Below are 17,656 nucleotides of genomic sequence, written 5' to 3' on the forward strand. Positions count from 1 at the left end.
GAAGAGTGAGGGGTGATTTGATAGCAGCCTTCAACTTCTTGAAGGGGGTGCTCTAAAGAGAATCGAGAGAAGCCGTTCTCGGTAGTGACAGATGGCAGAACAAGGAGCAGTGGTCTGAAGTTACAGAGGGAGGGGTGTAGGTTGGCTGTTGGGAAAAACTATTTCACCAGGAGGGTGGTGCAGCACTAGAAAGCATTACCTAGAGAGGTGGTGGAATCTCCATCCTTAGAGGTTTTTAAGTCCCAGCTTGACAAAGTCCTGGCTAGGATTATTTAGTTAGGGTTGACCCTGCTTTAGGCAGGTGGCTGGACTAGATGATGTCTTAAGGTTCCTTCCAGCCCTAGAATTCTATGATTCCATGCAGAATGCGTATTGGAATTTATGGCATAAGCATGTGAAGTTTCAATGGGAGTATTTTCCCTCTGACAGTATTATATGTCAAAATAGTTTTAAAAGGCTCTCCTGGGAGGCTGGTTGGTATTAGTTCACTATATAACACAAAATACCATGCATCCGTCATATAATACATGCTTGAAGGCATCTAGAATATCCACAGCAGAGTGTACAGCTGCCCCAGCAGCTATCCCTTACTGCTGTATTCCATTGAAAGGTGCTTCTGTGATCCCATCGTGATCTCATTGTGTCCATGTGTCGTAAAATAAGGGCTGGAAATGTAAGCCCATGTGTCACAGGCCTGGTGTGAGGTCTGAGGCCTGGGCACAATAGTGAGAACTTTGCTAATATAAAGCAAAGTTAAGCTGTGAGCAAGACACAGGCTCTGCAAACAGAGTTTGATATGAACAGGATTAATGGTGTAAAACACTAATTGATACAGGGCACAGGCTAGAAAGGACATTCCAGAGGGATCGTAACAGTACAGCTTGTGAAGAAACATCTCAGTACCAACACACACCCACAAATAACAGGCATACCAGCCCAGGTTTGTGACAGGGTCTAAACTGACAGCATGATAGATAGTGATGGAATCCCCATGTACAAAGCAATGGGTGGTATCTAGTTAACATCAGAGGGCGACAACCTGATATGTCAGGATTTATGTGTAACTTGCTTGTACCTGTGTATAAAAATCTATCTAAGAGGGCCAGTCATTGTCCAGCCAAGGGAGCAATGGTGAATCCCTGTCACTGACTGAGTTGAGCCCATTATCGCAGACATGTTCGTAGTCTTCCTGTAGACCCTAGATCTGGGGAAGCTATTACAGTGCTTCATTTACAGTAAACCTGGACAGATGCCTTCAATTCATATCTTATTTTGTGGTCTTTGGGGCCTCTTCCAAAGTCTGCAGGGCCAGGAAAGCCCCCAGATTGGCAAGCACACAGTCGAATTGTTAGCATTACTGAAAAGAGCAAGATGCCTGTTAGGACACCACACGTGTGACTTCTGATAACCACACCATGTAAATTCAGAGTAACAACACTGGATTCGGTATATAGCTAGTCAAATTTACACCAGCCTAAATTAGATCTGGGTAGTTCTTGACTTCAGTAATGTCAGCCAGGTTCAAATGAGACCAGAATCTAGTTTCCAGAAGTCCAAAGCCAAATTAAAGAGAGGGAGACATTCTATTCGTATCACATTCAAGGAAGTGTCTTGTGGCTTCTCCTAGTAGCAGATAGCAAGTTAGAGACTGCAAACTACAGCATGGATAAAATAGCAGAGAATAAATTTTATGCAGCTGTTTAATTTTTCCCATCAAAATATGAATATTATGCCAAACACATGTAGTAGGTTTGCAGACAATAAAAATGAAATCAGCACACAAGCAGGGTAGCAAATTCCCTGGAGAGCACTTTAGCCAAAATACTCTTTTGCGATAATTTCCCATAACTGCATGAATAAGTTAATTCATGAATTTTCCATGAATAAGTTCCACCATTTCCCCTCTCATAAAAGTTATTGATATCAATATACATTTAGCAACAAAAAACAGAGCTGCTTTCCATTTGCAATAAAACAATTTAGAAACGTTTATCTGATCCTTAGGGATCATTCTAGACAAATGCAGCTCAATTCATGAAGCTGGTAAGAAACACAGATATCATGCACAATCAGCTAGGTGCACCAGAGAAAAATCCCAAGAGATACCAACAGAAAATATAGAAGAACTTCAGACAAATGCAATGCCCAATTTTGTGTCCCATTTGCTTATCTTAAACAGTGCCTTTAAAGCAATGGGGCTAGTCTCCTATGAAGTTGACAACAGGAGGAAGAAGCAGTGGGAATCAACTGAGAAATTTCAGGGCAAGGTTCTCTATCCTGTGTTATGCCAAAACCAGACAAATTACCATAGTGGTCCATTCTAGCCTTAAAAAAAAAATCTCTATGAATTGGTTAGTCAGCAGTAGTCCCTGCCAGGTACAGATAATTTTGGGGTTTTTTAATTTCCTGTATGAGGAGAAGGCAAGAGGAATAGGGGTGCTCATTTCTCTCTATGGAGCTTGTGCTACAGGCTCTGTGGTTTAGAGAAGGCTGAGAGATCTTTCCTTCATGTACTGGTGGAGTACAGACCCTATAGTCATGTAGTTTGGAGACTTCTTACTCCTCCATCTGGAATCTTCTGTGACCTGCCTTGCTCTGATCTCCATCTGCTTTGATGCAGGTGATGCGCTTTAAAAACTAGCAGCTCCTATGTGTAGATCAAGGTTGTGTTCTTTTGATTATTATGTCAAACCAACCTAATAGCTTTCTTTGACAGGGTAACAAGACAATAGAAGGGAAGCAGTAGATGTAATAGAGCTTGATGTTAGTAAGTTTTTTGACCCTATCTCACACGACCTTATCCAAAACAAACTAGGGAAATACAGCCTAGATGGAGCTATCCTAAAGTGGATGCATAGCTGGTTGGAAAACCATTCCCAGAGTGTAATTATCAGCAGTTCACAGTCAAGCTGGAAGGGCACATCAAGTGGGGTCATTCAGGGATCAATTCCGTGTCTGGTTCTGTTCAATATCCTCATCACTGATTTAGATAATGGTGTAGAGTGCACACTTAAGAAGTTTGTGGATGATAAGAACATAAGAATGGCCATACTGGGTCAGACCAAAGGTCCATCCAGCCCAGTATCCCGTCTGCCGACAGTGGCAAATGCCAGGTGCCCCAGAGAAGGAGAACAGAAGACAATGATCAAGTGATTTATCTCCTGCCATCCATCTCCTGCCCTTGTACTGAAGGCTAGAGCACCATACTTTACCCCTGGCTAATAGCCATTTATGGACCTAACCTGCAAAAATTTATCGAGCTCTTTTTTTAAACCCTAATAGAGTCCTGGCCTTCACAGCCTCCTCCGGCAAGGAGTTCCACAGGATGATTGTGCGCTGTGTGAAGAAAAATTTCCTTTTATTAGGTTTGAACCTACTACCCATCAATTTCATTTGGTGTCCCCTACTTCTTGTATTATGGGAAAGGGAAATAATTTTTCTATATTCACTTTCTCCACACCATTCATAATTTTATATACCTCTATCATATCGCCCCTCAATCACCTCTTTTCCAGACTGAAAAGTCCCAGTCTCTCTCGCCTCTCCCCATATGGGACCCGTTCCAAACCCCTAATCATCTTGGTCGCCCTTTTCTGAACCTTTTCTAATGCCAATATATCTTTTTTGAGGTGAGGAGACCACATCTGCACACAGTACTCAAGATGTGGGCGTACCATGGTTTTATATAGGGGAAGTACGATATCTTTTTGTCTTATTATCTATCCCTTTTTTACCAAACTGGGAGGGCTTGCAAGTTCTTTGTAGGATTGGATTAAAATTCAAAATGATTTGGATATACTTGAGAAATGCTCTGAAGTGAACAGGATGAAAATCAATAAGGACAAATGAAAAGTACTCCACCTAAGAAGGAAGAACCAGTTGCACAGCAGACGCGAAATGGAAAATTACTCCATAGGAAGGACTACTGCAGGCAAGCTAAATATGAGTCAACGGTATAATGCTGCTGCAACCCTTCCACCACCCCCCAAAAAATACCCACATGTCTTTATGGGATGTATTAGAAGAGCTGTAAGCAAGACATGATCATTAATTTTACTCTACTCTGCTGATACGGCCTCAACTGGAGTGTTGCGTCCAATTCTAGGCACTTCATTTCAAGGAGGATGTGGACAAAATGGAGAAAATCCAGAGAAGAGCAACAAAATTGATTAAAGGCCTAGAACATACCACTTTTGAGGGAAGATTGAAAAAATTGGGTTTGTTTAGTCTGGAGAAGAGAAAACTCAGAAGAGACATGATAGCTGTTTTCTACTTAAAAGAGTGTGACATTGAAAAGTTGGTACAAGGAGGAAGAATATAATTTGTTAACCTCTAAGGATAGGACAGGATACAGTGCTCTTAAATTGCAACAAGGGAGATTTAGATAGGACATTTGGAAAAACTTCCTCTTCAGGTCCTTGATCACTGGAACAATCTCCATCATTGAAAAATTTTAAGAGCAGGTTAAACAGATGGTCTAGATAGTATTTAATCTTGCCACGAGTGCAGGAGACTGGACTATATGAGTTCTTGAATTCCCTTCTAGTCGTGTGATTCTATGGTGAAAGCAGCAGGACAACATGGGAAAAATAAACCATCTGCATGGGGGGGTTTTAAGGGAACTGAAAATCTCTGAAGAGATTGGCACATTTGTGTTCTGAATGACCCTTTTCTGTCTTTGTCATCAGTTTAACTTAATATGTAGAACTGGACCATTCTCAGGCTCCAGTTGTATAGCTAGTTTCACACAAGTAGCCTGAGAATGGGACTACTCGTGAGCATGAGGTTACTCAAGTGTGTAGGTGTTGCAGAGTGACGTCCCTTGGCAACCTCATTCTTATCCTTGTGCATTCTTATCCAAGAACTACTCTGTTTCCTCCTCCTGTTTCCTCCTCTGTCATTTTTCATTATGTTCTGCAGTCAGCATAGATCCGTGGTGTGCAAGCTGCAGCCTGTGGAGTCCCTGTCTGACCCTATCCCCTACATGCCTCTTACAAATTGGGACAGGAGCCCCACACTTCCGAGTACTCCCCCACCCTCCGAGCACTTTTGAACCCCCACAAATCAGCTGACTCGTGCTCTGTTCCCAATCCTCCCTCTCACTCCCAGTGGTGGAACACTGCCAATCAGCTGTTCGTGGCTGTTCAAGCTTTGGGAGGGAGGAGTGTGAACAGAGCACAAATCAGTAAATTTGCAGCACTCCGAAATGGCGAGAGGGAGGGGAGAAGTAGGAAGTGTGGAGCCCCAGTGCGAGAGAAGAGTGTGGGGAGAGGAGGCCAGGCAGGGGATCCACAGGCAGCAGATGGCAGTGGTGAAGGAGGGCCATTCATGCGGCCCACTCCTTATTCTTTGTTGCCCATCTCTGGCATAGATTAAACAATTACATTTATGCATTTTTCAGAAAGGTGAAAAATATGTATTTACATTTCCCAAAGCCATGCATGAAGTAAGTACTATAAAGCTAAGCTAAGCTACATGCGTATGCATGTTGATAAGTTTTCTAAATCAGAAGGGCAAAGCATCATAGAGAGCATACAACCACCAGGATGCATTGAAGTTCAAAATGGGCCTGGGAGATAATGTTGATGGAACAGGATGTAGTCACGGGATAATGGTCTCCCGTTGCTAGATTAAAGCCTGGGGAAAGCTGAGCTCTTTCAACAAAAAATAAACAGACGCCAAGCCAAGATATTTACAGAAGTTTCAAAGTAGGAAGCATCTATCTTGTAACAACACTCTATTCCATTTGCTTTGCTTCTATTGTGCCAACATAATAAAAGATGCTGTCATTGTGTTCAGCAGATTTTACTGCAGAATCTGTTTGTCTGCTGTATGTTGATTGGGTAACATTACCGACTTACCCTTCAGCCTTTTATTCAGTCTACACATTTCAAAACATACTGCATCACCACAGCTGGGTCCTAAATACATTGGCCTACTTTTAAAAATAGAGGCAAAAATAAGACTCTGTAACAAAAATCCTGATTCTTTTATTGTTTATAACATTTTAGGTGTGGGTTAGCCCACCAGCCAACAACTGCACTGTCATGAACTGATTAGAGGCCTTATCAGGCACCTTGTCAGATTGCATGTTGTAAGGTTCAAAATGGGGGAAAGATTTTTGACCTAATAGCTGCAGAGAAGAACAATTGAAAATACGCTCTTTGTTCACTGGAAATCAGTGATACAATATACAGGAAAAGCCCAATTATCTGGTACTTGGGTAACCAGCACATTTCATTAACCGGCATGCCCAGCTGGGGCCACTGGCCATGGGCCAGTGTCCTGGCCAGGGCCAGCTCCTGTAGGGACCAGAACACGGGGCAGCTGCCACAGGGCCAGTATCCTGGCCAGTGCCAGCTGCCATAGGGTTCCACTGTCACAGGGCCAGCTTCCCACTGCCTGGCCAAAGGTGTGGGGTTGAGTGATCCTGGCTCCTGACCCAGTTCCACTAATGGATAAGTTTTATTATCTTGCATATCTGGTTCCCTGGGGATGCTGCATAATAAATCTTTTACTCTATATATAATTCTAACAGTAAAGGCAAAGAACAGTAAGTACATTATAGGCCTGCATTTTTGTTAGCACATTTTTGAAACAGTAAAGCCGTGTCTACACGTGCACGCTACTTCGAAGTAGCGGCACTAACTTCGAAATAGCGCCCGTCACGGCTACACGCGTTGGTCGCTATTTCGAAGTTAACTTTGACGTTAGGCGGCGAGACTTCGAAGTCGCTAACCCCATGAGGGGATAGGAATAGCGCCCTACTTCGACGTTCAACGTCGAAGTAGGGACCGTGTAGTCGTTGCACGTCCCACAACGTCGAAATTGTGGGGTCCTCCATGGCGGCCATCAACTGAGGGGTTGAGAGACGCTCTCTCCAGCCCCTCAGCTCAATGGTGGCCACATGGAGCAGCCCCTTAAAGGTCCCCTCCCCCTCCCTTCCTGTGCAGGAAGCTGAGGGAACGTGCAGGCGGCAGCCCAGACATGCGGCCAGCCTGCACCTCCCTCAGCCAGCACAGCCACCCACCCAGCTGCGATGGCTGCCCGGCAGCCCCCCCAGGGGACCCCCCCCCAAGGGGAGCCAGGGCAGCCAGCCCAGCCAGGCGGGCAGCCAGGCTGGCAAGCGGCAGCGGGGCCCCTCCTGGACGGAGGCCGAGCTGCGGGACCTGCTGGGGCTCTGGAGCGAGGAGGAGGTGCTCCAGGTAATGGGGAGCAAGAGGCGGAACACGGATGCGTTCGCTCGGCTGGCCGACAGCCTGGCTGCCCGGGGTCACCCTGCCCGCACTCCTGATCACGTCAGGAGTAAGGTGAAGGAGCTGCAGCAGGGTTACTCCCGGGCCCGGGATGCGGCTGGCCGATCTGGGGCCGCCCCTGTCACTTGCCCCTTTTACAGGGAGCTCAGGGACATCCTGGGCCCCCAGCACACCTCCTCACCTCCGGCCACCCTTGATACTTCGGCCGACGAGCCCCAGTAGGCCCTGCAGCCGGAGTCCACCCCGGAGGTAAGCCCCGCATCCCGGGGGCCCCCCCCAGAGGCCACCCCCAGGACATCGCGGCAGCAGGAGGAGGAGGAGGAGGAGGGGGCTCCTCCTCCACAGAATCTGGGCTGCAGATCCTCCTCCTGCCATCTCGGAGCAGCAGCCGGGCCTCCGCCCCCCGGGGATCTCCAGACCGTGGGAGTGGCCCAACAGGTATGTACCCACCTCTGGTGTACACCCCTGGGCTTGAGGGGCGGGGGGTAATAGATATGTGTCTAGGGCCCCCCACATGCTCACATGGCCATGGCCCCAAGGACAGCAGGGCCATGTCCCTCACAGCAGTGCATCAGCCCCTGCCCCCCCCCACCCCGCACAACAGTGCCATGCCCCATCCCCGGGGCAGGGGGGAGCAGAACCTCGAGGGGCCCCCAGGAGGAGGGGGTGGGACACCCCGCAGCAGCAGCAGCAGCAACAGCAGCAGCAGCAGCATGTGATGGAGTGGGGGGAGTGCAAAAGGGAGACTCAGGCTACATATGAGCAACAAGAGCCGAATAGCTCCCGGGGCAAAGGATGATCCTGGGGCTACAGCTGGCAGGTGACACCCCTGCCCTGAACAAAGAGGAGGGAGGAGCCGAGCTGGCTTGGAATTGGGGGGGGAGGGTGGGGGCCACAGGTAGAGGCTAGGGGAAGGGAGAGCTGGAAGGCAGCCAGCCTGAGGAGGGGGAAATCTGCATCCCAGAGGGGCACCCCTTGGGGTCTTCTCCCCAGGACGGGTTGGAAGGACTGTCTCTTCTGACAGCTGGTGCTGTCACTCCTGGGAGAAACTGGGCATCTGTGGCCTAAGAAACCTCTCCTGTCAGACCCTGCGGAGTGAAGTGAGAGTCGCTCCCACCAGGGGACGGGGTGCAATGCAGGGGGACCCCTGAACCCCATCCATCACAGCAGCATCTCCCGGGAATGGGGAACCTGCAGCACAGGGCTAGGGGGACAAAGGCCATGGCTCGGGGCCCACACTAACGCCTGTCTCCATTCTTCTTCCCCACCTCCTCTCCTGTGTCCCGCACCTGCACCATCAGAAGGACCGGAAGAGAGCGCCGGCGAGGCATCAGTGGTCCCGGAGAGCCCTCCGGGACCATCGCTCCAGGCCAGCCCCTCGGCCGAGGACCGACCGGCCCCACGGCGGGCTAGATGGCGGACCCCGCACCACCAACAGCCGACGGCGACGGACCCCCAGCTGCTGGCCATCCACCGTCAGCAGCTGGAGGTCGCGAAGCAGCACCTGCAGCTGCAGGAGCGGGTGCTGGCCTGGCGCCAAGAGGCATGGGGGGCCTACATGGAGACTTTCAACCGCCTGGTGGACTACCTGGCCCCCCATGCCGCGCCGGCTGCCGCAGCGCCCGCCGTGCCTGCTCCACCAGCCGCACCACCAGCTGCTCAGCCTGTCGCCGTCCCCTCCGTCGTCGCCCCGCCACCCACCGCCGAGGGCCGGAGCGCCGAGGGACCCCTGGAGCCAGCTGAGACTCGCCGGGCATATCTTCCAGTCCGGCCCGCCCCCAGCCAGCGCCAGACAGGGCTGCGGCCGCGGCAGGGCTCCCGGCCGCCCACGCCCAGTGCCGGACTGTAGGGGCGAGGGGCCCAGGACGTGGCCCCCCCCCGTATGTAGTTTGAAGTTATTATTTTGTGCCCCCCATTTGCCCCGTCCCCCCCCATGTAAATAGTTCTCCCCTTTATCCTCCCTGGTTTTCTTTTTATTAATGAGGACACTTTTTTCTTACTATTGTTTTATTTGTACATATTACTTTGGTTGCACATGTTGTATATAGTTTGTTCTTGTTTTATATATTTATAGTTAAAAAAAAAAGTTCTCAAAGAAAAAGCAGTTTAAGTTCAGCCACAAGTGCGTGCTGTCATTTGTCCAGGAAAAGTGGGAGGGGGGTGTGGTTGGGTGCTCCATGGTGTGGGCGTTGGGGCAGGAGTGTGGTGGAGGAAGGGGCGGGCAGTGGGGGGCCTGGCAGAGTTCACCCCGCGGCCTCATCATCGAAGTGGGCCCGCAGGGCCTCCCGGACCCGGGTCCCTTCTGGGTCCACCTGCCGACTGGGGGTAGCGGGTGGCTGCACATCGGCCCTGCCGGCCTCCACAGCCCAGCCCTGGAAAAAGGCCTCCCCCTTGCTCTCCACCAAATTGTGCAGGGCGCAGCAGGCACCCACAATCAGGGGGATGTTGTTGGGGCCCGCATCCAGGCGGGTCAGGAGACATCTCCAGCATCCTTTCAGGCGGCCAAATGAGCGCTCCACCACCTGGCGCACATGGTTCAGGCGCTGGTTGAAGCGCTCCTGGCTAGCGGAGAGATGGCCCGTGTATGGGTGCATGAGCCAGGGCCGGAGGGGGTATGCCGCATCTGCGATGACGCAGAGGGGCATGGTGGTGTCCCCCAGAGGGATCTCCCGCTGGGGGATGTAGGTTCCCGCCTCCAGCCGGCGGCACAGGCCCGAGTTCCGGAAAACCTGGGCGTCGTGGGTGCTGCCAGGCCAGCCCACATAAATGTCCTGGAAACGTCCCCGGCTGTCCACCAAGGCCTGGAGGACCACAGAATGGTAGCCCTTGCGATTCAGGTATCGTCCTCCACCGTGATGCGGGGCGTGGATGGGGATGTGAGTCCCATCCAGAGCCCCGAAGCAGTTGGGGAAGCCCAGGGTGGCAAAGGCCGCGATGGTGGCATCTGGGTCCCCCAGCCTCACGAGCCTGTGCAGGAGCATGGCTTTGATGGCACGCACAACCTGCAGAGAAAGCACATGGGACAGCACCAATGAGGGGTGAGCAGGGTGTGCGTGGCCCTGCCCTGCCCTCCCCCGCCCTCCTCTGCCCTGCCCTGCCCTCCCCTGCCCTGCCCTGGCCTCCCCCGCCCTCCTCTACCCCACCCTCCCCTCCCCTCCCCTCCCCTGCCCTCCCCTGCCCTGCCCTCCCCCCGTGGGTTCTCTTACCTCCATAAGGACAGCCCCGACAGTGGCCTTGCCGACACCAAACTGCTGTCCCACGGATCGGTAGCTGTCGGGAGTGGCCAGCTTCCAGACAGCGATGCCGACCCGTTTCTACACTGTGAGGGCACGCCGCATGGCAGTGTCCTGGTGCCTGAGTGCAGGGGTGAGCCACTGGCACAGCTCCATAAATGTCTGCCGGCTCATTCTGAAGTTCCTGAGCCAGCGGTCGTCGTCCCACTCCCCAAGCACCAGCCGCTTCCACCAGTCGGTGCTGGTGGGGTAGCTCCACAGCCGCCAGCGTGTGAGGCGGGGGGGGGCGGGGTGCTGCAGGGTTGGGGGTTGAGCCCTGCTGCCCTGGGGGCAGCTCCTCCTCTGGTGTAGCAAGGAGGTGCTCAGCTGCCTCCCTCATGGCATGGAGCAGGGCAAGCCCTGCTCCTGCCGGGAGGGCTGGGTGGACCTCTGGCGGCTGCTGCTGCTGCTGCTGCTGCTGCTGCTGCTGCTGCTGCTGCTGCTGCTGCTGCTGGGGGTCCATGCCTGCGTCGCCCGGGGTCTGTGTGCCTATGGCTCCTCAGACCGCATGCTGTGCAGGCTGTGTGTGTCTGGGAGGGGCCCTTTAAGGGAGCGGCTAGCTGTTGCCCCGGAAGCACTAGTCCGCCCTGTGACCCTCTCTGCAGCTGTGCCTGGCATCCCTATTTCGATGTGTGCTACTTTGTCGTGTAGACGTTCCCTCGCTGCGCCTATTTCGATGTTGGGCTGCGCAACGTCAAAGTTGAACATCGACATTGCCAGCCCTGGAGGACGTGTAGACGTTATTCATCGAAATAGCCTATTTCGATGTTGCTACATCGAAATAAGTTATTTCGATGTAGGCTTCACATGTAGACGTACCCTAAATGTTCTTTGAATCCTACACGTCCTAAGCCCCATTTCCCAAAAGATCTGGAATCTCCTGTTTTTTTCAAAACAAGCTGCAAACCCCATCGGTTTGTTCCGGCTGTAGGAAGAGAACTAAGGGGATGGGAACGCCCCCCCCCACCCCCCGCCATTTATTTACCTCCCTACAACAAGGCCTTCTTTCATTTTAAAGAATTGTGTTGTGGCCTTGTTATATTTCTGGGTTTGGCTACATTGCTCAGTGGTCACTCTGTTTTTATGGAGAGTGATTTTACACAATTGTTCAGATAAGTTAGAATCTAGCCCCTGGATATATTTTCTAGCCTCTAGAATGATTAAAACCTCCTTCATATAAGGAGTCCCACTGAAGGCTGCACAGTGAAGAGCTGCTTGTGTTAGTTAGGGGTTGTTCACTGAGATGCAAATTGATAAATGCTCTCAGCTCCCTTTGGCTCCACTGTTGAGTGGAGTTTTGCCATTGACACAGTGAGGCCCATTAATTTAATTGGAAGTTGAGAGGAGTCAGCACCAAGTCTTTTATCTGCATCTACTCTATGAGTGGTATTAGCTGTAGCAGTCCGTGATAAAGAGGCCACAGAGACTGGTTTGATTTTAAAGTAGAACTTCATATTTGAAGTATGGCATTGTTGCCTAGTGGATGGAGCACTGACTGGCACGGCAAAGATAGGGGGATCTATTCTCAGCTCCACCAATGGACTGGCAATTAATCCTGGTTAAGTCATTGCATGCCCAGTTTCCTTGTCTATTAAAATGGAGATGATACGTTACTGGTGACAAGTACTACATAAAAATTGTTGTTGTTGTTGTTATTTATCAAAAATCATAACAACTTTAGTAGAGGATGATTTTTTTTAATCTGGCAAATATTAGTACAGTTAAGTGTGATTCTCATTTGCCCTTAGCAGTTGCTTGTACATTTTATCCTAAACCCAGGCACATGTCTGTGTTCTTGCAATTGCAGTGCAAGCTGGAGTTTCACGCTTGTACTTCTGACAAAACTATCACAGCGCGATGTGAGGGGCCCTGCCCATGCCTTGCAGGACAAGAAAGCCCAAAACGCAAGACTGAGAAGACTGGTGAGTTCAGCCGTTGAGTGCAGTGCTAAGTAATTTACTGGGACTGCTTGCTTTTAGAAATCTTGAGATATTTTCTGCCTGCCATTCGTTTCAGGACGCGTTAAGAAATGCATATTGTCAGCTACTGTTGGACAAATCATTTTCTGAACTTAAAGTGCTTTCTTATTGAATTCCCAACCATAAAACTGACAGACACTTTATAGAATAACGGTGCTCTAATTAACCATTATTAACAATTTTTATTTATTTTGAGTGGAAAATACTGAAGACGCAAAGCAAACACCTCAATTCAGATGATGGGGTTGTCTGCCTGGTACGGTCAACTCCATGCAGTTAGCTTTATATGTCAACCTGGGGCTGTTGGGGTGGGGTGTGGATTTAAGTACGAGAACCACATGTGTACCGAGAAATGGATTCTCCTACATACAGCAGCAGGAAGCTTCGGAGATGAGGATGCTCGTGGAGAGAGACACTGCAGAGCCTGCTGTGAATGAGCAGCCTCCTTCAGGGAGAGCTGTGTCCATAGGTAGAATGGTTCTAGCAGAAGAAGGACTCAGAAACACCAGGCAGGGAAGAGATTGAGAGTATGGCCTTGGGAAGGATTTTTGAGGCTTTATTTTGGGAATAATTTTGTGAGGTTAGTAAATCTGGCTCTAAGAAGGGATGTGCTGCTCAGAAACCAGTTTTTTGGCAGTTTGATTGAGATAGCCCTGAAAAGTATGGAAACTGAGGTACAGTCGCTGCACTGCGATATCAGGCCACAAACAGTCACTTGGGTGATAGTTGGCTTGATTATATTCTAACAGTAGAATATACAAAAGGAAAAAGGAGAAACTTCATTGTCCTCTAAAGTTGGTTATTCTTCCTTACAAAACTCAGGTAGGTTGAATCTATCTAGTCCAGCAGCCTCAGGAGCTGACCAGTACCAAAACCAGAGAATTTGGTAAACCACAGGAGGTCAATATTGTTTAGCAGCATTACCAACATTTCCTCTGCTTACGGGGCTCTTGGAAGACATTTAGGGTAAACTGCCACTAAATAACAGCACAGAACACTGAGAGCTAGTTCTGGTGGCTGTAAACAAACTTTATGGGACCACGGGAAACTTGGCCACAGCCGTGGTAAGTGGACATCTGGCGAGCTAACATCATGCTGACCATGGATATTACTGGACTAGAGAGGTTCAACCTTTGCTAGTACCTGAGAGGATTAGGTGACAGATACAGTAGTGAGTATTTGAGGGATTTGCTGGCTGATACCACAACAAATGCAGTGTGATAGCAGACTGATGCTGAATGATTGTATAGAAAAAAGGAAAGCCACCAGTTCCAACATGTGATGGCTTTTCCATCTGGCTTCTGCCGTGAGATCCATACAATAGATCTGCATGTTTCATGTGCTTATTCCCTCCCCCTCATCCCCCAACCACCACCACCACCCGCAGCAATTTTGGGCCATCTCAGAATGTTTCAATGTGAAGGGAATTAGTGCAGTTCCCAACTAATGGGTGCTGTAGAGCCAGTGCTCAGGGCAGGGGCAACGCATGGTGATCCCATAACTGCCCCTACACCTACAAGCTGGAAGGACATGCTGGCTGCCCACCAGGAGCCACACAGAGCCAGTTAGGGACCCTGCCATCCCTGTGCCAATTGGCCTTGTCAGCAGTGCCATCAGAGTCCGTTTTCAACCAGGCGTTAGAATCAAAAACCTTGGCCCTGCCAGTGTGCTTCAGTCCTCTTTTGGAGAGAGAGAGAGCAAAAGGAGCTTGAGACACTGCCTAAAAGACCAACCGAGCTGATGTCCTGTCTATAATACGATTCCCCACTGTGGAGCTGCACCAGTGATAGTAATAATGGAAAATTTTGAGAACAGAAGTACAGTGTAAAAGAGGCACAGTGTAAATCTCACTGTGCAAATCTTAGTGTAAAGGAGGTACAGTGTAAATCTCAGATTTACACTGTACCTCCTTTAGTCTGAGACCACAGAGGTCTTTCCATCCTCTGTCATTTCTGCTGAGATTGCTGACAGGGGTTCCGACTGTAATGCAGACAGTTGGCTGCTAGGAAATAGGATCAGGACTTCTGCCACCTATTTTCATAGTAAGGCCATGTCTGCACTAATCAGGAGAGCTCATTGCTGTGGGATTCTCTTTAGCAGGTCAAATTGAGTACAGAGTGCTCTCTGGTCAACTCCAGTGCTCCACCAGAATGAGAAAAGTAAGTTAATTCAGCAGGAGAGTGTCACCGTAGTCAATGCAGAGCAATGTAGACCCTGCAGCAAATCAGCCTAAGCTACATTGACTGCAGCAACATTATTCACAGGACTGGAGTAGCGTTGCTGAGGTTGACTTAGCCTAGTAGCATAGACAAGATGTAAGCCACTGAAAACCCCATGCAGAGGACCAGTATGAGGGCTTCCCTGCAACAGAGAACTCATATTAAGTTTATGTGCACCAGAGGCCCTTGTGTAGATGTTAGACACCCAGGTGGATTTCACATTAAGACTCTGAACCTGCCAAAAGTTACCTACGTGCTTAAATGTGCTGGAGCATTCCCATTAAGACTCCAGTAAGGCTATTCTCAAGATTGAAGGTGAGGAGTGGAATTGAAGTGCTGGTTGCATACAGCCATACCTTGCATGTGTTCATTGAACTCAACAGAAAAGACCAAATACTGCAATACTTTGCTTTATGCAGGCAAAACTCAATTTGAAATCAGTGGGAGCTTTCCTTCCACAGAGAATAAGAATTTGCCATATAAAACCAGAATAACTTGTAGTGAGGCTGCTTGCTGCAGTTTTTATCTTGGATTATTCCTCCAGTAACACAGAGTAAACTTAGTATCACACATTTAATGGCTGCTCCGGAAAGATTTATCAATGAGGCATCGTTTTCCAGCTAAGATTTTGAGAACTCAGCTTTATTTCCTCTTTTGGAAGGCATAAGTGTCTTTTCTGCACAGTGATCACTCATGAAACGTTTAGCTAGTGGGATTCTGTAATTTTAATATTGCTTTATGTGGCCTGAATTATTTTTTAGAAATACTCACAGATAAATTCATGTTGTCTTACTTTTTCAGTCACAGGCACACACACTTTTCTACTAACGATCTGCTCCCATTGTGACCTCTTTGTTGCCCTTATCAGAGATAGTATCAGATTAATAAATCTTCAGTGACATTTTAAGCTTACAGTTTCAATCAAACAGAAAAAATTCTAATAAACCTTGTCTTGATAAGTCCGATTTGACAAGACTTATGTATTCTGCAGTCTAGACCACTGTTTTGCCTGTCTTTCAAACTTTTTAACTCCACATGCAAAGCATTAACTTTAGGGCTCAGTTAATCTCCACAATTATTTCCAGGACACACAGATTAGTTCAATGGCTGCCTATAGCCTGTCCCAACCAGAAAGCCATGGGGAAAGCACTCTGTAGGTCTTCTCTAGTTGACATCGTGGTGGGATAAACAACGCATACAGGTCCATCGATGGGAGCAGGAAAAGGGCGGTTGCCCTGGGACCCAGTGAGTCAAAGGGGCCTTGGGCTCCCAGCTGCTGCCATGGCTAGTATGTCAGTGATGGCAGCCGAGCTCCTGGCCCCTTTGAGTCACCACCAGAGTGCCATGCTGGGCAGAGGGAAGTCGGGTCTAACTAATCTATTAGAATTCTTTGAAGGGGTTAATAAACATGCGGACAAGGGGCACCCAGTGGACATAATATACCTAGATTTCCAGAAAGCCTTTGACACAGTCCCACACCAAAGGCTTTTATGTAAATTAGGTGGTCATGGGATAGGAGGAAAGATCCTTTAACAGATCGGGAATTGGTTAAAAGACAGAAAACAAAGGGTTGGAATAAATGGTAAATTTTCACAATGGAGGAGGGTAATTAGTGGTGTTCCCCAGGGGTCAGTCCTGGGACCGATCCTGTTCAACTTGTTCATCAATGATCTAGAAAATGAGGTAAGCAGTGAGGTGGCAAAGTTTGCAGATGACACCAAGTTGTTCAGGACAGTCAAAACCTAAAGGGATTGTGAAGAACTACAAAAAGATCTCAGCAAACTGAGTGATTGGGCACCAAAATGGCAAATGAAATTTAATGTGGGTAAGTGTAAGGTAATGCACATTGGAAAAAATAACCCAAATTACACGTACAACATGATGGGGTCAAATTTAGCTACGACAGATCAGGAAAGGGAGCTTGGAGTTATAGTGGATAGTTCTCTGAAGACATCCACACAGTGTGCAGCGGCAGTTAGTAAAGCAAATAGGATGTTAGGAATTATTAAAAAAGGGATAGATAATAAGACAAAAGATATCATACTTCCCCTATATAAAACTATGGTACGCCCACATCTTGAGTGCTGTGTGCAGATGTGGTCTCCTCACCTCAAAAAAGCTATATTGGCATTAGAAAAGGTTCAGAAAAGGGCGACCAAGATGATTAGGGGTTTGGAACGGGTCCCATATGGGGAGAGGCTAGAGAGACTGGGACTTTTCAGTCTGGAAAAGAGGCGATTGAGGGGCGATATGATAGAGGTATATAAAATCATGAATGGTGTGGAGAAAGTGAATATAGAAAAATTATTTACCTTTTCCCATAATACAAGAACTAGGGGACACCAAATGAAATTGATGGGTAGTAGGTTCAAAACTAATAAAAGGAAATTTTTCTTCACACAGCGCACAGTCAACCTGTGGAACTCCTTGCCGGAGGAGGCTGTGAAGGCCAGGACTCTATTAGGGTTTAAAAAAAGAGCTCGATAAATTTTTGCAGGTTAGGTCCATAAATGGCTGTTAGCCAGGGGTAAATTATGGTGCCCTAGCCTTCAGTACAAAGGCAGGAGATGGATGGCAGGAGACAAATCACTTGATCATTGTCTTCTGTTCTCCTTCTCTGGGGCACCCGGCATTGGCCACTGTCGGCAGACGGGATACTGGGCTGGATGGACCTTTGGTCTGACCCAGTATGGCCATTCTTATGTTCTTAATCTACGCAGCTCTGAGAGCGGGATGGGGACATGCTGCAGCTCTGGCAGTGCTGAGGGCTGGCTACCCCTGCCCCACCCCTTCTGCCCAAGTTCCCACCCTTTCTGGGGGTGCAGAACCAGCCCCTCCATACACCTTGTTGCAGGGCCCATGATGGCTGTCACCCCCACTGGCCACATGGAAAATTAAGTCAGTACATGTATACGTATAGGAGTACTCAA

At 48.9% G+C, this 17,656-nt stretch overlaps 1 protein-coding gene across 1 annotated transcript in view; it reads left to right on the forward strand.

The window, feature by feature from the left end:
- SPOCK1 (SPARC (osteonectin), cwcv and kazal like domains proteoglycan 1) overlaps positions 1 to 17,656 on the forward strand; it is a 610,788-nt gene that overhangs the window by 477,399 nt on the left and 115,733 nt on the right. Inside the window, exon 6 of the mRNA XM_075009740.1 lies at positions 12,336 to 12,450. Coding sequence (XP_074865841.1) covers positions 12,336 to 12,450 — 115 coding nt within the window. The remainder of the gene's footprint in view (positions 1 to 12,335; positions 12,451 to 17,656) is intronic.

Source organism: Carettochelys insculpta, chromosome 15, assembly GCF_033958435.1.
Source record: "Carettochelys insculpta isolate YL-2023 chromosome 15, ASM3395843v1, whole genome shotgun sequence".
Lineage (NCBI taxonomy): Eukaryota > Metazoa > Chordata > Testudines > Carettochelyidae > Carettochelys > Carettochelys insculpta.